Below are 21,348 nucleotides of genomic sequence, written 5' to 3' on the forward strand. Positions count from 1 at the left end.
GGCACTGAGGGGGACTATTGACGGGATGAGCACTGGGTGTTATTCTGTATGTTGGTAAATTGAACACCAATAAAAAATTAATTTATTAAAAATACAACAAAACAAAAACAAAAACAACAACAAAAAAGTACTGAACCCTGTGCTTACAGATTTGAAAATCAGTTTGGAAGACACTTTCACTGGAAAAATGAAAGTGAACCAAATTGTCTCAAAATGAATGAAAAATAAAATAAAGCAGTAATAGGGGAGGGGCAAGATGGCAGAAGAGTAGGGGTCCTCAACTCACCTGGTCCCACAAACTTACCTAGATAACTTTCAAAACATCCTGAACACCTACGAATTCGATCTGAGATTTTTTTTTTATATTTTATTTATGATAGTCACACAGAGAGAGAGAGAGAGAGAGAGAGGCAGAGACACAGGCAGAGGGAGAAGCAGGCTCCATGCACCGGGAGCCCGACGTGGGATTCAATCCTGGGTCTCCAGGATTGCGCCCTGGGCCAAAGGCAGGCGCCAAACCGCTGCGCCACCCAGGGATCCCTCGACCTGAGATTTAAAGAGAGAACAGCTGGAATGCTACAAAAAGAAAAGTTTTTGCTTCTAACAAGGTAGAAGGCGGAAAAAACTAAATAAATGAAAAAGAGTAAAGTGGAGGAGGGGAACCGCGAGTAGCCGGGATAAAGCAAAAGCCTCTGGGACAGGAAAGCCCAGCCCTGGAGAAGCAGGAGCTTTAAAACTCCCCGCTGGAGTCTTCCTGGATGGAAAAGTGCTTAGCAGGGAAACTGGGCAGAATTACAGGAGGGGCAGTGAAGCCTCTAGATTCCTGGAGTCACTATAAGAGGAGGGGCACCTGGGGAAAAGCTCACCACAAGCCACAGTCCGATACGGGTAAAGGGCAAGAGCATCGCAGCCCTCTGAGGCATTTGGGAGAAGCCAGTCAGTGAGGAGGGCCGGCTCTGGGCAGAGGTGGCTGTGCCCCCATTCCCTTTGGGAGAGGTGGCCCCCAGGAGCACGGTTCCAGCAGAACAGGGCCCTGGATCTCAAGGTGCCCAAGCAGACAAAACCAGGGATCCTGCATTCCTCCGGGACCAGCAGAAGCAGGGAGGGCACAGCACAGCGAGAACTCTCCTGCCAGTGGGTCTCCAAGCTGTGCAGATCAGTGCACCTGTGCCATGCTCCCCCGGGAACATCTAGGCCAGTGTGGACTAGGAAACTGCAGTTAGTTACTCGCAGGGAGCTCAACTCCAGAGCTGAAGATGTGGCCATCACCATTGTTGTTCTTCCTCAATTGTTTCACCTTGTGCCAGGGAACAAAGGCCTCATGGGGATAAACAGCTCCCACTGAGCCCAGCACCTGGCAGGGCGTGGGGCATCTCTCACCAGGCACACACACCTGAGAATCAGCACAGCAGACCCCCCCTTCAGAAGACCAGCTGGAAGAACAAGGTAAGAGCAAGTTTCTTGACCAAACAGTCCTGGAAAGCTCCAGGACCAAGGGAAAGTTGAGGGGAAAATAGTATATAGAACTAGAAGGTCCCCCCCCTTTTTTCCTTTTTCTATTATGACTCGTTTTTATATCACACTAAAATTTTCCAATATTTCTTTTTCTTTTCCCACCTTAACTACAGTATTTTACCAACTTTTTATTTTTAAGTTTTTTCCTTTTTGACTTTCATATTACTACAATTACATGTCTTAGATATAGTTTTCACTTCTAGATTCCCTTCAATGTATTCAATTAATTTTGGGATCTATACGAGATACGGGTTTTTGTTTTATGTTTTTTGTTTTTTCTGCCTTGTTTTGTTTTACAATGTTGGAAGCTAATATCTTCTAAAACAAGACCAGCACACACCCAGGATCAAGTGGAATACTGTGCTGGTTCATTCTGTGAAATTATATTCTCTCTTCCTTCCCATTCTGCCTCTCTCCTTTATCTTGTTTATGTTTTGGTGGTCAATATTGGGGCTTTCTATAAGTATTGCTGGTTTATATAAATTTGGGATTGAGCATCTTCTAACATACAGAACAAAATACACTCAGAACCAAGAGGATCACCTTCTAGGACCCCTCAGGTAGACTACATTCTCTCCACTATCACTTCTTCACCACCACCATCCCCCAGCATACCCGCTTTTTAAATTTTTTTTCTTTTTAAATTTTTCTTTTTTCTTCTTTGTGGGTTTTGGCCTTTCATTTTTACTACTTTGTTTTAAAATTTGTTTTTCACTTTAGTGGGCCTTTTATTTTGTTCTGATCTTCTTTTTCATTTTCTGGTCTCTAACCTCTTTGAAATCATCTACAGTGTATTTTACTTAGGTTGTGGTTGATATTTTTGACTCATCCCGCTCGTACAGCCACTCTTTACTGGACAAGATGACTAGAAGGAAGAATTCATCACAAAAGAAAGAACCGGAAACAGTACTCTCTGCCACAGAGTTACAGAATATGGATTTCAATATAATGTCAGAAAGTCAATTCAGAAGCACAATTATAAAGCTACTAGTAGCTCTGGAAAAAAAGCATAAAGGACTCTAGAGACTTTGTTTTTGCAGAATTTAGATCTCATCAGGCTGAAATTAAAACCAGACTAAATGAGATGCAATCCAAACTGAATGTCCTAACTGCTAGGGTTAATGAGGTGAAAGAGAGAGTGAGTGACATAGAAGACAAGTTGATGGTAAGGAAGGAAGTTGAGGAAAAAAAGAGAAAAACAATTAAGAGACCATAAGGAAAGGCTTAGGGAAATAAATGATAGCCTGAGAAGGAAGAACTTACTTATAATTGGGGTTCCAGAAGAGGCCGAGAGGGAGAAAGGACCACAAGTATATTTGAACAAATAATAGCTGAGAATTTCCCTAATCTGGGGAGGGAAACAGGCATTCAGATCCAAAAGATAGAGAGGACCCCCTTAAAAATCAATAAAAACTGTTCAACACCTCAACATTTAATAGTGAAACTTGCAAATTCCAAAGATAAAGAGAAAATCCTTAAAGCAGCGAAAGACAAGAAATTCTTAACTTATATGGGGAGAAATATCAGATTAATAGCAGCCCTCTCCACAGAGACCTGGCAGGCCAGAAAGGGCTGGCATGATATATTCAGGGTACTAAATGAGAAAAACATGCAGCCAAGAATACTTTATCCAGCAAGGCTGTCATTCAGAATAGAAAGAGAGATAAAGAGCTTCCAAGACACACAGAAACTGAAAGAATATGTGACCACCAAACCAGCTCTGCAAGAAATATTAAGGGGGACCCTGTAAAAGAAAGAGGAAGCCCAAAGAAATAATCCACAAAAACAGGGACTGAATAAGTATTACAATAACACTAAATTCATCTTTCAATAGTGACTCTGAATGTGAATGGGCTAAATGATCCCATCAAAAGACACAGGGTATCAGACTGGATAAAAAAGCAAGACCCATCTATATGCTGTCTACAAGAGACTCATTTTAGACCTAAGGACACCTCCAACCTGAAAATGAAGGGATGGAGAACCATTTACCATTCAAATGGTCCTCAAAAGAAACTTGGGGTAGCAATCCTCATATTAGATAGATTAGAGTTTATACCAAAAACTGTAGTAAGAGATGAAAAGGGACACTATATCATACTTAAAGGGTCTATCCAACAAGAAGACCTAACAATCATGAATATTTATGCCCCTAAAGTGGGAGCTACCAAGTACATCAATCAATTAATAACCAAAGTAAAGAGATACGTAGATAATAATACACTAATAGTAGGAGACTTCAACATGTCCTTTTCTGCAAATGACAGATTTTCTAAGCAGAACATCACCAAAGAAACAAGGGCCTTAAGTGATACACTGGACCAGATGGATTTCACAGATATATACAGAACTTTGCATCCGAACGCAACTGAATACACATTCTTCTCAAATGCACATGGAACTTTCTCCAGAATAGACCAAATACTGGACCACAAGTCAGGTCTCAACCAATACCAAAAGATTGGGATTGTCCCCTGCCTATCTTCAGACCACCAATGCTTTGAAACTAGAATTCAATCACAAGAAGAAATTTGGAAGAAACTCAAACACATGGAGGTTAAAGAGCATCCTACTAAAAGATAAATGGGTCAACCAGGAAATTTAGAGAAGAATTAAAAAGATTCATAGAAACTAATGAAAATGAAGATACAACTGTTCAAAATTTTTGGGATACAGCAAAAGTGGTCCTAAGAGGGAAATACATTGAAATACAAGCCTCCCTCAAAAAACTGGAAAAAAACTCAAATACACAAGCTAACCTCACACCTAAATTGGAGAAAGAATAGCAAGTAAAACCTATGCAAAGCAGAAGGAGAGAGATAATAAAGATTCAAGCAGAACTCAATGAAATAGAGACCAGAAGAAATGTAGAACAGATCAACAAAACCATGAGTTGGTTCTTTATAAGAATAAGACAGATAAACCCCCAGCCAGCCTTTTTAAAAAGAAAAAAGACTCAAGTTAATAAAATCACAATAGAAAGAGGAGAGATCACAAACAATACCCAGGAAATACAAACAATTTTTTAAATGTGTTATGAGCAGCTATATGCCAACAAATTAGGCAATCTAGAAGAAATGGATGCATTTCTGGAAAATCACAAATTACCAAAATTGGAACGGGAAGAAATAGAAAACCTGAACAGGCCAATAACCAGCGAGGAAATTGAAGCAGTCATCAAAAACCTCCCAAGACACAAAAGTCCAGGGCCAAATGGTTTCCTAGGGGAATTCTATCAAACATTTAAAGAAGAAATAATACCTATTCTACTAAAGTTGTTCCAAAGGATAGAAAGGGACGGAATACTTCTAACTCATTTTATGAGGCCAGCATCACCTTGATTCCTAAACCAGACAAAGACTCCACCAAAACGGAGAATTATAGAGCAATATCCCTGATGAACAAGGATGCAAAAGTTCTCACCACGATACTAGCCAATAGGATCTAATAGTAGTAGATTAAGAAGATTACTCACCATGACCAAGTGGGATTTATCCCCGGATGCAAGGCTGGTTCAACACTTGTAAAACAATCAATGTGATAGATCACATCAACAAGAGAAAAAAGAAACACTATCCTCTCAACAGATGCAGAGAAAGCATTTGACAAAATATAGCATCCTAATCAAAACTCCTAATCAAAACTCCTAATCAAAACTCTTCAGAGTGTAGGGATACAGGGAACATTCCTCAAGATCTTAAAAGCCATCTGTGAAAAGCCCACAGCAAATATAATTATCAATGGGGAAAAACTGAGAGCCTTTCCCCTATGATCAGGAACATGACAGGGATGTCCACTCTCGCCACTGTTAGTAAACATAGTACTAGAAGTCCTAGCCTCAGCAATCAGACAATAAAAAGAAACAAAAGGCAATCAAATTGGCAAAGAAGAAGTCAAACTCTCCCTCTTCTCATCTGACATGATACTGTATAGAAAACCTAAAAAACTCCACTCCAAGATTGCTAGAACTCATACAGCAATTCAGCAATGTGGCAAGATACAAAATCAATGTCCATAAATCAGTGGCATTTCTATACAGTGACAATGAGACTGAAGAAAGAGAAATTAAGGAGTCAGTCCCATTTACAATTGCACCCAAAACCATAAGATACCTAGGAATAAACCTAACCAAAGAGTTAAAGGATCTATACCCTAAAAACTACAGAACACTTCTGAAAGAAATTGAGGAAGACACAGAGATGGAAAAACGTTCCATGCTCATGGATTAAAAGAATAAATATTGGGAAAATGTCTGTGCCATCTAGGGCAATGTACACATTTAATGCAATCCCTATCAAAATACCATGGACTTTCTTCACAGAGTTGGAACAAATAATCTCAAGATTTGTGTGGAACCATAAAAAATCCCAAATAGCCAAGGGAATATTGAAAAAGAAAATCAATGCCAGGGGCATTACAATGCCGGATTTCAAGCTGTATTACAAAGCTGTGGTCATCAAGACAGTGTGGTACTGACACAAACACAGACACAAAGATTAATGGAACAGAATAGAGAACCCAGAAACGGGTCCTCAACTCTATGGTCAACTAATATTCGACAAAGCAAGAAAGGATATCTACTTCTGGAAAAAGGACAGTCTATTCAATAAATGGTGTTGGGAAAATTGGACAGTCACATGCAGAAGAATGAAACTAGATCATTCTCTTACACCATACAAAGATAAACTCAAAACGGATGAAAGATCTGAATGTGAGACAAAAATGAATCAAAATCCTAGAGAACACAGGCAACATCCTTTTTGAACTTGACTACAGTAACTTCTTGAAAGGTACATCTATGAAGGCAAAGGAAACAAAAGCAAAAATGAACTATTGGAACTTAGTCAAGATAAAAAGCTTCTGCACAGCAAAAGCAACAGTCAACAAAACTAAAAGACAACCTACAGAATGGGAGAAGATATTTGCAAATGATGTATCAGATAAAGGGCTAGTATCCAAGATCTACTAAGAACTTATTAGACTCAACAGCAAAGAAACAAACAATCCAATCATAAATAGGCAAAAGAGGGGATCCCTGGGTGGCGCAGCGGTTTTGCGCCTGCCTTTGGCCCAGGGCGCGATCCTGGAGACCCGGGATCGAATCCCACGTCGGGCTCCCGGTGCATGGAGCCTGTTTCTCCCTCTGCCTGTGTCTCTGCCTCTCTCTCTCTCTTTCTGTGTGACTATCATAAATAAATAAAAAAATAAAATTAAAAAAAAAAATAGGCAAAAGACATGAACAGAAATTTCACCAAAGAAGACATATACATGGCCAAAAGGCACATGAGAAAATGCTCCGCATCACTTGCCATCAGGGAAATGCAAGTCAAAACCACAATGAGATACCACCTCACACCAGTGAGAATGGCGAAAATTAACAAAACAGGAAACAACAAATGTTGGAGAGGATGTGGAGAAAGGGGAACCCTCTTGTACTGTTGGTGGGAATACAAACTGGTATAGCCACTCTGGAAAACTGTGAAAGTTCTTCAAAGAGTTAAAAAGAGAGCTACCCTACGACCCAGCAATTTCACTACTTACTTACCCCAAGGATACAGATGTAGTGAAATTTTAGGACACCTGCACCCCAATGTTCATAGCAGCAATGTCCACAGTAGCCAAACTGTGGAAGGAGCCTCTGTGTCCATCGAAAGATGAATGGATAAAGAAGATGTGGTCTATGTATACAATGGAATATTACTCAGGCATTAGAAAACACAAACATCCACCATTTGCTTCAATGTGGATGGAACTCGAGGGTATTATGCTGAGTGAAGTAAGTCAATTTGAGAAGGAAAATCTCATATGGTTTCATTCATATGGGGAATATAAGAAATAGTGAAAGGGAGTATAAGAAAAAGGAGGGAAAATGAGTGGGAAAAATTAGAGAGGGAGACAAACCATAAGAGACCCCTAACCCTGGGAAACAAACAAAGGGTTGTGGAAGGGGAAGTGGGTGGGGATGAGGTAACTTGGTGACAGGCACTGAGAAGGGCACTTGATGGGGTGAGCACTGGGTATTATATAGTGTATATTGGCAAATTGAACTTCAATAAAAAAAATAAAAATAAAAAATAAAAATAAAAGTAAATAAAGCAGTAATAAAGCTACAGTATAACAAAGGAAAGGGAAAGCTTCACTTTATATAAAGTTAACATAACCCTGAAACAAAACCTGACCAAGAGAGCATACAAATAATAGAACCACAACCTCATCTCAGTATAAATTTAATAAAACTTCTTAATAAAATGTAAGCAATTCTAATTCATTGCTGTATTGAAATTGTATTATTATATGAGCAATTGATTCCCAGAATGTAAGAACAGTTTAATGCTTCAAGGCTTGTTAATATAACTACTCTCAAAAATAGATAAAAGGGATCTTTTTCTTAATGAGCCTGCCAAAAGACTTCCTGATTTTACTATCTTTTCAAAGAATAAGCTTTGATTTCATTGATTTTTTTCTATTGATTTCCTGTTTTCAATTTAATCAATTTTGGCTCTAGTTTTATTTCTTTTCTTGTTTACTTCAGATTTAATTTGTTCTTTTCTTTCTAGTATCTAAAGTGAAAGCTAAGATGACTAGTTTTAGATATTTCTTTCTTATATATGCATTCAATGCCATAAGCTGCCCCTAAATAGTGCTTTCACTTATATCCCACAAATTTTGGTAAGTTAAATTTGTTTTCATTTCTATTTAGTTCAAAATATTTAAAAATTTCTCAAGGTATTTTCTTTGACATGTGTTACTTAGAAATATTTTGGAATTTTTCCATCTGTATTACTGGTGTTGACATCTAATTTAATTCCACTGTGGCCTGAGAGCTGCCACGGTAGGTTTCCTACTCTCATAGGGATTTGTTACGGTTTGTTTTATGGACCAGAATATGTGTTCTAGTTTGGTAGATGTTCCATGTGAGGTTGAGAAGAATGCATATTCTGCTGTTATATGAAGTAGTCCGTAGATATGTCTTATATCCATGTGACTGATGATGTTGAGCTCATCTATGTCCTAACTGGTTTTACGCCTCCTGAATTCATTCACTTCTGAAACAGGGGTGTTGACATTTCCGTCTATAATAGATTCATCTATTTTTTCCTTGCAGTGCAAGGAAATGGTTTTGCTAAGATCAGAGTGAAGAAAAAGAGGCATCAGATTCAGATTATAATTTAGTGTTACAGAAATAGGACATCAATTTAATCCCAATTCTCTCACTTTGACAGACGCATTATCACAGCTAAGAGTTGCTAAGCACTTTAAAAATGTATGCATATACTCCTTACATAAAACCATTGAGATAGGGTTTTACAGATAGAAAAATTAAGTCCAAAAAGGTTAAATGTTTTGTTCAGCATTACATGGCTAGTAATTCATGAGGCTAGGGGTTAAAATCAAGCAGTCCAACTACAGCTGGTACAAGGATTACCCTTGCTAACACTTCTGCTCAGATGGTTAGCCCAGGTCCATTATCATCCCATTCCAACCTAAGTATCTGTGGAGCTACCCCTGAGCCTCTCCTATGCCATTTATAAGATAGAGGGTCTGGGTACCTAACTATGTCTCCCATGCAGATGACTGATACATCTTGTCCAGCTGTGCAGCCCTTCCTAAATATTTGAACTCTTTCCTGATAGATTTCTTCTCCCCACTAAACTTAATCTTCCCTTTCCTTCCAGAATGATGAGGAAGTCTACATTAGCTTCCTACTAGTAAGAAAGAGAATTAAGAATACTAGGTTTGAAGGATAGCCAGTTTTCACTCCACATCAAAGAAAGTACATAAACTAACACTTCTGTTAAACCTAAAAAGAAGAAAATTAATTCAACTTCACAAATATGAAATCAAACCCTACCTTTAGACCCTCCAATTCATTTTCCAGTTGCTTAGAATAATGCTCACTCTGTTCACGCAGTTTCCTATCTTTAGATGCTTCAGCAGCCACAGCTTCTGTATGAACTTCCAGCTTTAAAATAAAATGAAAAAAGCAGATGTCATGGTTATAATTGTTTTTCCAATAAAATGCTTTTCCCCATGGGAATTTACCTTGTAACAAGAAGATAACTCAAATGTTGATATCATATTAAATAAAACTACTAAACTAAAAAAAAACAGTTTTCAACAATTAAAGAATGAGACATGATTTCACTCATCTGGAAAAAGCAGCTTTAATCACTACCCCGTGAGCACTAGAAAATCTGCCTGACTACTAACCTCTTTTTTGGCTCTCTCTGTTCTGCGCAGTTCTTGCCTTAAGCTTTCAACTTTTTGCATCACCAGGTCCACCTCTTCTTCCTTATCTCGGACATGGCGAGCAAGTTTCTGTTTTTGGGTGTGCAATTCTGTTAGCCGCTCATTGATCTCCATGAATTCCTGCATGGCCAGTTTCCTTTGACAGTGTGCGTCTTTCAGCTCTTTGGACTGGTTTTTTAATCGCTCACTAGCCTGGACTAGTTCCTACAGTTTTGTAAAAAGAATATAAGTTACCAATTCTGCAAGCTAGGGACCAATTTTGGCCATCAAAGTAGCTATCATGAAGTCAAGAAGAGCCAAAATTATTCATCTCAGGACAAAATTAAAAGAAATTCACTACTTCTGAAAAGATATTAAAACCAAGGTGATCTGTTCATATTCTCAATTTCTGATGCTACCATGCTGTGATGAAGAGTTGATTTAATTCCAGTACCTTAGTTTCCACAAATAAATAAAGAGTATAGGAATACCAAATAGGATGGTTAAAATAAAGATTTTGTGAAATGTAATCATTACAAATGATAAAAAACAAGGAATGCTCTTATGTGGAGGTTTAGGCCAGAAGCAAGGAGGAAAGGCTAAATAAACTCCCAGATCAAAGTGAGAAACTTGGGAGTGAAAGCACTCTAGTCTGCCTTCTGGCAAAAGGAAATGCAAACCGTTTTTGAGGAGAGAGCCTCAACAAAATGTAGGATTTTTACGAGCACGAAAATATGACTTCACCATAGATTTCCTAAACACCCAAAGAACAAACAACCATAGCAAAGAACAGAAACAATAAAAACAAACTCCAATGATATTTGGACATTAGAATGATCAAATATTAACCTAAAATTGGCATGTATGAAACATCTGAGGAAGTAAAAATAAATAATAAAAATAGGAAAATGACAAAAGACTACTAAAAACGACCAGGCAGATTTATAAAACAACTGTGCAGAACATTTAGAAATGAAAAAATGGAAGTGTTTAAATTAAAGACTTGAGTCCATCAATGCAGTAAGCGCTACATTTATAAAGCAAGAAAAAAATGTTAAAGCTGAAATCCAGAAATTAAAAAAATATATTGTATAGCACCAAATAAAAATAAATGTCCTTAAATCAATGAAAAAAAGACAAATCACCTATTCTCCATCCTTAAAAACAAAAACAGATAGACTAAGAAGTAACAATAGAAACACAGAGGAAAATGTTTCTAATGAGGTAAGAAAATAATTAAACTTGTATATCCAGAAAAATCCCTTTCAAGTATGAGGCTAAAATAATTAGATTCATATAAACAAAAACTGACAGAGCCTATCACGATCAGATCTCCGCTAATTAGGAACCTCTAAAGATTTACTTCAGGAAAAGGAAAAATAATTTTAAAAGCAAATGGCAGAGAAATGGAGGACTAAGAAACTGGTAAACATAAATGTGCATGTAAACAAACGTGTATGAGACTGTATTATAAAAATGTCTCATTTGGACAGCAGAAAAAATGATACAAGTAAAATATTAGTGAAAAACCACACTGAAGTTGGGATGAGGTAACAGAGTTAAAGGTCCCTAAATTGATTGGGAGGTGTGGCTTAAGATAGTAAATTTAGACTTTGTTAAATATGCATGATAAAATTCAAGACCAACTACTAGAAACTGTTACAAGTAGCAAGTAAAGTGGGAACAAAAACACACATTTCAATTAAAATTCAAGAAAAAATTTTGCAAGATGAAAACAATTTTGGAGATTGGTTGCACAACAATGTGAATGTACTGTACACTACCTAATTGTACATTTTAAAAATGGTTAGCACAGATTTTATAAAATAGATATTTTACCACAATTTTTAAAAGGCGAGAAAGGAAGCAAAGATAGGCACAGAAAAAGCATGACAAGTATAAAGCAGAAAGTAAGTTGGTAGAAAGATATCTACATACATTAGTAGTCAAAATAAATAAGAAAGAGTGAAGGCTGTTATAATAAATTACAAAATAATATCTAGACGTTAATTTAAAAAAGCATTAAGGAGAATGTCCTACGCAATGATAAAATTCAACACTAGAAAGAAATGCTATTCTAAACTTTTATGTATTCCACAAGGTACACTCAAAATAGATTACAAAGAAATTCCAAGATCATTGAAAAATTGGTAAACACATGATCATAAAGAGAAATTTCAATTTGACGATCATTAATAAACAAAGCAGTTAAAACATAGTGAATATGATCAAAAGATGATTAAGCTTCATATGTAGAAGCTTGCATCCAATATTGGAAACATACATTCTTCTCAAGTATACAGTGAACATTTAAAAATGGTTGGCACCTGGCTTGTTCAGTTGGTGGTGTGACTCCTGATCTCAGGGTTGTAAGTTCAAGTCTCATGTTGGGTGTAGAGATTACTTAAAAATAAAATCTTAAAAAATAATAATAATAAAAATAAATAAAAGGTAAAAAATGGAACAGTCTGTCTCAGCTGTGAAACAAGTCTCAGCAGATTTCAAAGAACAGATATTAAAAATCAAGTTCTTTAATATCATCATTAAAACAGAAATCAAAAATAAAAAAGCTAATAAATTCCACAACAACTCACTGGTCAAGGAGAAAAGTCATAAAGAGTGTTAAAATATTTAGCACTTAAAAAAAGGTGAAAAATAACAAAAAAAATAAAAATATTGAGTACATATATTATAACTTGAAGATGCAATAAAAGGTTTACCTAGAAGATTTATAGCTAAATACTTATATTGAAACTAAAAAAATAAAAGGTAAAAAAAATAAAAGGTTTTAATTCAATGAAATTCCACATAAAAAGAGAGAGAAAACACATTAATACTTCTGCCAATATGAGAAGATAATAAAAATCAGGACATAAACTAATGAAACAGAAATGTTAGGATAATGAACATCAACAAAGGCAAAAGTTGGTTCTTTGAGAAAAATAATAAATAGGAAAATAAAACAGGAAAGTATCTAGTGAGATCAAGGAGAGAAGAATAAATGCAAAAAGAAATATTAAGAAAGAAAAAAGGTTGTAACTACAAATCCAGAAGAGATCAAAAAAGCGAACAAAAAATACAATGAAACACTTATGCTAGTAAATTTGCTAATTTTTGAAATTAATGAATCCCTATAAAAATACAATTTATCAAAATTGTTTCACCAAGAAATAGAAGGCTAAACAGTCCTTTAATAATTAAAGTACCTAAATCAATAGTTAACAAACATTCCCTATCCACTCTGTGGGAGGGAATTTCCGAACTCAGGTGGTTTCACAAGTGATTCCTTCAGTGTTTCAAGGAATAAAAACTCCTCTTATACAATAATTTATAAAGAAGAGAAAAAGAGGCAATTCTACCCAACTCATTCTATGAGACCAGTGTAACCTTAATATCATAAAAACATCAGAATAGAAAAAAATGACAAGCCAATCTTACTGAGGAAAACAAAAAATCCAACCAAAAAAAGACATAAGCAAATCAACTCCAGTGACATATAAGTTGATAAGCATGAACTCTGGACCTTGACTCCTTGTGTTGAAATTCCAGCTCCACCACTTTCTAGCTCTATGAAGTTGAGCAAGCGTACTTGACTTCTCTGTGCTTGGTCTCATCATTTATAAAATGAGAATAGAATAATACCACCTAAATCACAAGGCTCCTATAAAGATTAAGTGATCTAATACATGTAAAGCACTCCAGTAACAATGCTATTTCATTGTTTCATAACTAGCATGTTATTATTTAGGAGATAATACACATTATTTAGGTTTAACCCAGAAATGCAAAAATGTCTAATATTAGAAAAAGTCCATCGGGGCACCTGGGTGGCTCAAGTGGTTAAGCATCTGCCTTCAGCTCAGGTCATGATCCCAGGGTCCTGGGATCAAGCCCTGCATCAGCTCCCTGCTCAGAGGGGAGTCTGCTTCTCCCTCTCCCTACCGCCCCCCCCCCCCCGCCCCGTTAATGCTTGCTCTGTCACTCTCTCAAATAAATAAATAAAATCTTTAAAAAAAAAAAAAAAAAGAAAGAAAGAAAAAATCCATCAATGCAATTTACCAAACCAAGTTATTAAAGGACAATTATATAAATACATCAATAGATATTAACAAATTCCTAGAAATTAGCTGCAACAGTGTACAGAAAAGTGAATTTATTAAGTACAATACTCATTCTTGATAAAAATGATTAGCAAAATAAGAAGAGAACTTTCTTAACCTGATAAAAAATATTTACCAAAAACTTACATAAAACATTAGTGGTGAAACAGTAAAGGCATTTTCTTTGAAATCAGGAATAAGACAGGGAAGCCTGCTATCACGAGTTCTATTCAACACTGTACTGTGGGTTCTAGCTAGTATAGTAAGACAAGGAAAGAAAGAAAGGTCATAAAACCAAAGGAAGAAACAAAACTGTCATTATTTTCAGAGAACCATAAAGAATCTCAAATATTAGTACAATTAATAAGAATTTAGCCATGTTGCCGGAGCAAAATATAATTTTAAAGATACCATTTAAAATATGAAAAAATAGAATAATAAATTTAAAGAAAGAGAAATAAGACATGCATAAAATTTTATGGAAAAACATTTTAAAATGTTTTTGGTATATGGAGAATACACCATGTTTCTGGATAGAAAGACTGTGGGGCTCTAGAGAAAATATTTTTATGTTTTTCTACAAATAGGCCTTCGTAAACAAATTTTACTGAAACTTGGGACCTGGGCTCACAGCAAGCCTTGTAGTTTAGGACTAATTAAGAATAAGCAACTCCACAGCAATGTAACTGCTGGAAATATGTGCTTACACTTCGACAGGGGTAGGGAGAGAGAGAGGAGCCTGGATCAGGGAGTGATCCCCTTTATAGAGCTTGAGACTCTGGGCTTATCTTTCCACTGGAGTGATTCATTTATATTCTAAAGAGTCCACTTCCGATCCTTCTCTTTACATTTCTAAGGAGACTCTCAGAAGGGTGGGTGGAATTGGCAAGGAGGAGGGGAATAGGAAGCATCCGCCATTCTCCTTTTTAGGAAAGCTCTAGACTCACTTTTTCAGGGTTCCTCACATCCACAAGAGATTCCATACATGTAGGGTTTCGTCTATGTAGCTCTCATTGCACTGCCCCAGAGGTAAGAATTAGCATACATAGGAAGGATGTGGTTATTTCTGCTCTATGTATATCACAATACTACACTCTGCTCTTGAAATCTTTGTGTGAGTTTGGAATGATATTAATATATATGAATTCTAAGAACTTAAAGACTCAATGCTATAATGATGTCAGTTATCTTGAAATTACTCTACAGATTTAATGCAACTTTCATCAAAATCCCATCACAGTTTTTAAGGAATGAGATATAGACTCATTCATAAATGGAAGTGTAACACATGACAGAAGTGACATCACACATCACTGTGGGAAAGAGAGACTATTTAGTAAATGAGCAACTGGTTAGCTACACAGAAAAAACTGAAATTAGATCCTTATCTCACATGATATGAAAAAATAAATTTTTGCTGTATTAAAAATTTAAATATGAAAGGTCGAACTTTAAAACCTCAAAATAAAAAGAAAGTGAGCACTTTTTTTTAAGAAAGTAAGCACTTTTAACCTCAGATTTTTACACAAGCCAGCAAAACTTTAAAGAGTGATAAATTTGACTACATTAAAACTAAGAATTTCTGTTATACAAAAGACCCCATTAAAGAAAGTGAAAAGACAAGCACTGAGAAATATCTGTAACATACACAACTGACGAAAGATTAATATAAAATTTTCAAGAATTCTTAACCAACCAATAAGAAAAAGACAACCCAAGAGAAAAATATACAAAGGGGATTGAGAGGTACTTCACAAAAGAAGAAATATAAACGATAGATAGGCATATATGTAAGAGACTCAAACTCATTAGTAGTTAGAGAAGTGACTTATAACAACACATAATTCTAGACTCAAAATGTCAATTTCAACTAGGTTGGCCAAAATAATATACATCTAATAATATGAAGTATTGTTGAGTATACACTAGGTGGTGGGAGTGGGAGTATAAATCAGTATAATCAGTGGAAAGTGATTTGGCATTATCATAAAAATAGAATATTTGCATTACTTATGACCCAGTTATTCTCCTAGTGTTTGTATATGCAAGTGTATGCATTTCAGCATATTGTTCATGAATATTCATTTATAGTAGTGGTCAAGTATAAGCAACCTTGATGTCTATATATAAAAAAAAATGGAATAACTAACTTCTGGAGTGTTCACATAATGGTTTACTATATAGCAACTAAATGAATGCTCTTAGAAATATAAGTGAAATAGACAAATAGCAAAAAGCTGCATATACTATTTTACAAAGCTCAGAAACAAGCAACACTAATACATATATATTTAATTTCCTATGGGATCAAAAATTCTTTAGCCACCAAGTTTAATGGCTATACACTATTTCATCATATGAACTGGTTGGGCATTTCAGTTATTTCTAATATTTTTCTTTTATAAATGTGGTGAGAAATTTCTCTGTGAGTAAATCTTTGTTTAAATGTCTGATTATCTATTTTTTTAAAGATTTTATTTATTTATTCATGAGAGACACAGAGAGAGAGGCAGAGACATAGGCAGAGGGAGAAGCAGGCTCCATCCAGGAAGCTCAATATGGGACTCAATTCCGGGACTCCGGGATCACACCCTAAACCGAAGGCAGAAGAACACTCAACCACTGAGCCACCCAGGCATCCCTGATTATCTTCTTAAATTAAATTTCGACAAATGGGAGTTTACTATGTCAAATATTTCAGTATTTTATAAGGTTTTAGATACTTTTTGCAAATTAGCTTTCCAGAAATAATGTATCAGATTATAATTTCATCTTTAATATTTGTCACTGGTGTTTTTATTTTTACTGAAATATAATTAACACATAATGTTATAGTAGTTTCAGGTGTATGACACAGCATCAACAATTCTATACCTTACTCAGGGCTCACCATGAGAAATGAGAAATGTAGCTACCATTTGTCACCATATAAGTTTATTTTATTATATATATTAGTGATATATTAGTACGTAATAAAAATTTTTTTTCAATAAGGAAATGATTGACATAAAATTCAGAACAGTGATTACCATTTTCAGGGAAGTAAGGAGAAAGGGATTAAAAAAAAAACAATGGTCCAGGGGCTATGCTACAAAATTGGTGATGTTCTCTTCCTTAAATTAGATGGTAGGTTCAGAGGTGTGCATTTATATTAAAACTCATATAATGTTACATTTGTTCTTTTATATGTATCAGATGAAAAAACTCTTAAAAGGAGTATCTGCTGCCTATAGGATATTAAGCAAATCACTTAAGATTTGTTACCAATATAATGTTACCTTTCAGCACTACCCTCCTCTCAAAATATACTAAAAGGATTTTTAATATTAAAACTTATTAAAATTGGCAAGATACTCATTACTATAAATCTAAATATCAGATTTTATCCTTTTTATGTTTACTAAGTTTGGCTGAATAATCCCACCTTTAAATACATAATAATTAGTACTAATATTACCACATTATTAGAACAGATAAGACATGTTATGAATTCAAAATATTGTTAAATTGACTTTAAATTTAAATGGATCTGTACACAACACTGCTTGTAACTGTATTAAGAAAAAAGTAAAAATATACTAATCTAATTCAATTTAACTGTTATAGCTTTCTCTGTTAGTCTTTTTCATTATCTTCATCAGCAAATGTTGTTTTATTTTTAATTGCCTCCATTTCTTTACTGGCAGCAAGACTTTAAAATCTTTCCCCAAAAGAAATTCCTTATATTATCAATTATATTCTGTATCATTGAATACTATTTATACTACGCCCTAAACCAATCATTTCTTTTTGGTGTTGGCTAGTATTAATTCCAACATTTTAAATTTGTTAATGAAAGGCAAAGTCCATACACTGAGTGATTCAGGTAAAGTATTCTCTGGTGTTTGAATATCATTCCCTACTGGATGTGTTAGAGTGTCTTGGCTATTAATAAATTTTGCTGATGTTACAATGCTGTTTAAGTGTTACATACAGTTTTTATGAAAATAACTTTTGCCTGTTTATCCATCATTTGAAAAACAAATTGACATTTCAAAAAATAATTAAAACATTAAAGAAAATTTTGTTATAATCTTTTAAGAATGTTCAGATCAGGGGATCCTGGGTGGCTCAGTGGTTTAGCACCTGCCTTTGACCCAGGGCGTGATTCTGGAGTCCTGGGATCAAGTCCTGCATCAGGCTCCCTGCACAGAGCCTGCTTCTCCTTCTGTCTGTCTCTCTTTCTCTCTCTGTGTGTGTCTCTCATGAATAAATAAATAAAATCTTAAAAAGAAAAAGAATGTTCATATCAAAATCACAATGAAAATATGCCTATATTTATTTTTCCATAGACACTAAAATATTTTACTATTTGCTTATTCTTTTTTAATATTTTTCAATTACATTTACTTTTAATCAAGTCCTTCAATTATTAACTTTTAAAAAGAATAAATGATTCTAAACTTTAAAATCTTGAGAATATAAAAGTTTCTTCATTGCCAGCTACTAATCAAATGACATACACCAAAATAATTGTTAAATTTTTACACCAATATTTTACAGACAGAATATACTTGTTGTAATTCACTAGGAAAGCTTTCAGTATACAATTAAACAAGGTTAAGAATCCAAAAGCATTGGGCAGCCCAGGTGGCTCAGCGGTTTAGTGCTGCCGTCAGCCCAGGGCCTGATCTTGGGGATCCAGGATCGAGTCCCACGTCAGGCTCCCTGCATGTAGCCTGCATCTCCCTCTGCCTGTGTCTCTGCCTCTTTGTTTCCTTCTTTCACTGTGTGTCTCTCATGAATAAATAAATAAAAATGTTAAAAAAAAAAAATCCAAAAGCAGCTTTAACAATCTATCTACATATTTTTACCTTGTTTAATTCTTCCCTTTCTTGTTGAAGTGTTCTGATTTGTTTTTCATAAGCCTTGATTTGTCGAAAAGCATCATCTAACTCTCTTCTCACAGAGTTGGCTTCTTCAAGTTGTTGTTCCAAATGACTTGATTCTAAAAAGAGAAGATAGTAATTATTTTATTATTTGTATAAAAACAAATGTTTGAAACCAAGGTTTTATACAACCAAATTAAAAAAAATAAAGTATTTTGAATTTGGTATTAGGCTTATGGACACCACATACCCCTATGACTATGACTCATAAATGTTTTTAGCAAGTTCACCGTAAGGCTGGTGAGTAGCTAGTGCCACTATGGAGATGTGTAAGACTTGTGTGCAAAAGTGCCTTACATTTCTATTAGAAAAAGAAGTATAATATTTCAAAAAAAAGTAACTTTAGAAACAATTAAAAGCTTAAAACTAACAAAAACAATAAAACAGTTTTCCTCTAAGGAAGGTTATTAGCATTTGTGTGCTGATGTCAGGTTACTTGTAAGATGGCCGTGCTTCTATTGGTTGCAGACCCCCAGCCCAGTTTCACTAGTGGTTACCTGAAGAACAAACTCTGGTTTGTGAAAGCAAGTATTTGAAAACCTCTGATCTAGAAGAAGACACTGAAGCCCAACAAAGGGAATATCTAGCCTGAGGTCACATTGCTAAATGGGTATCAGAGCAAAGACTACAGCTCAGAACTCTGGCATCAACCTAACTGGGAAAGTAATGTTATTAAAGGACACTTAACATCATCACTTCAGGAGAGTTATTAGGAAATGAAACAAAATTACTATTTTAACACATGCTTAAATAAAATTTAATAAATTGATACAAAACATTCCTGGCATCAAAAGTAAATTAGCAAATTAAAGAATTGAAGCTCATAAAAACAGAGAAATCTAAACACATTCCTTGTGAATTTTTGTTCTCGGTATTTTCTATTCTATACAACCTTGTTACTCTTAGTGTCCTTTCCAGACAAGTAGCATTAGCATCCTCTGGGACCTTGTTAGAAATGCAGTATCCCAAGCCCCATCCCAGACCTAAATGAATCTGATCTGTATTTAACAAGATCCCCAAGTTTTACATATTCAAGTGTGGGAACAGATGCATAAAGTACTGCACGTTGTTGAGTTCAATGCTTTCAATAAATGAAGTAGTGATTGTAATACATTAGGCCTACTGAAAAGAGCGTTTCATGTGTATAGATAAGTCCTGTGGTCAAAAAGTCACTAACATGCATTAGTGTATCGTATACTAACTGGTGCTACATTGCTTAAATAAAATAATTTACTGATATTCAGTGCCCTAAACTCATAGATTTAGTAAGAGCTTATTTATTGTAGGTATTTTGAAAGTCTAGATACATTTATGGATACCACAGTTGGTTTTTTTTTAACAATTTTCAAAAATATCTGCAAAGTTGCATTTAACTAGTTTTCATTTTGTCTTAAAACTATGATTTTAATGGTCTAACTTAATAAATGTTTCACTTGAAGAATGTTTCACTAAAAGATCATTGATGCTTACTTTTAAAGATAACAGGGTATGTAGTCATACTCAGAAGTTTTTATTTTATCATTTTCTCAAATTTTGGCATTTCGTGTTGGAATTTTTCTGCCTATACTAACTTCTTCGAAACATTTTAAGTGCTATTTTTCTTGAAGTTTTTAACACTGTAAAAACTTAATTTCAACAATTTGTTATTTCTAACAATTTGGAGTCAAAATTTAGTAGGTGATGTGGCTAACTTCAATCCCATTTTATGGTTAAGGGCATTCTCTCTCTGAGAATGCCCACCTCCTTTCTTTTTTTTTTTTAATTTATTTTTTATGGGTGTTCAATTTGCCAACATATAGAATAACACCCAGTGCTCATCCCATAAAGTGCCCACCTCAGTGCCTGTCACCCAGTCACTCCCACCCCCTGCCCACCTCCCCTTCCACCACCCCTAGTTCATTTCCCAGAGTTAGGAGTTCTATCTCCCTTTCTGATATTTCCCACTCATTTTTTCTCCTTTCCCCTTTATTCCCTTTCACTATTTTTTTATATTCCCCAAATGAATGAGACCATATAATGTTTGTCCTTCTCCAATTGACTTATTCCACTCAGCGTAATACCCTCCGGTTCCATCCATGTCGAAGAAATGGCCCACCTCCTTTCTGCACTCCAAAGAGCTCTTCCCCAGTTATGTTAAAGTTTTTTTTTTGCAAATTATTGAGTCATTTGCTTATCTCAGCTGCTTTTTGTTAGAAACAAAACTTTCTGAAATCAGTGTTTCATAAAATTGCATTACATAAAAGTTTACAGCAAAATGATTCCATGGGACCACTTTGACAGCCTTCAAGGATGGTTGTCTTTTTTCAGTTTAGGTTAAATTCTAGTTTTATCCCAGCCATTTTGCTTTGGCTGCTTTGCAATGGCGTTGTTAGGTATATAATATGAATCTTATGTCACATTTTCATGTTTCACATAGAAAGGCTGAAGAAAAACTCACTTGATTATTTATAAAATCTTCCAATATGAAGAGAAGTAGAACACTTGTATTTGATATACACAGAATTTTGCATTCCCTAAAGATAAAAATCCCAAATCAAGAAAAGTCCAGAATGCACTAAACTTCGCCAACCACTCTA

At 35.2% G+C, this 21,348-nt stretch overlaps 1 protein-coding gene across 50 annotated transcripts in view; it reads right to left on the reverse strand.

Moving 5' to 3' along the window:
- The window catches only part of CDC42BPA (CDC42 binding protein kinase alpha), a 320,030-nt gene that overhangs the window by 113,886 nt on the left and 184,796 nt on the right, over positions 1-21,348 (reverse strand). For 33 of the 50 annotated variants that reach the window (XR_011996310.1, XR_011996309.1, XR_011996307.1 and 30 more), the window contains exons 12-14: positions 18,698-18,831; positions 9,727-9,969; positions 9,368-9,478 (exon numbers count right to left, since the gene is read on the reverse strand). Coding sequence is in view for 44 of the 50 variants with exons in the window: in XM_072732749.1 (XP_072588850.1) it covers positions 9,368-9,478; positions 9,727-9,969; positions 18,698-18,831 (488 nt within the window). In the remaining 6 variants the exon portion in view is untranslated. The remainder of the gene's footprint in view (positions 1-9,367; positions 9,479-9,726; positions 9,970-18,697; positions 18,832-21,348) is intronic. The other 17 variants (XR_011996311.1, XR_011996312.1, XM_072732780.1 and 14 more) reach the window with 1 other exon arrangement.

The sequence above is a fragment of the Vulpes vulpes genome, chromosome 13 (assembly GCF_048418805.1).
Source record: "Vulpes vulpes isolate BD-2025 chromosome 13, VulVul3, whole genome shotgun sequence".
NCBI lineage: Eukaryota > Metazoa > Chordata > Mammalia > Carnivora > Canidae > Vulpes > Vulpes vulpes.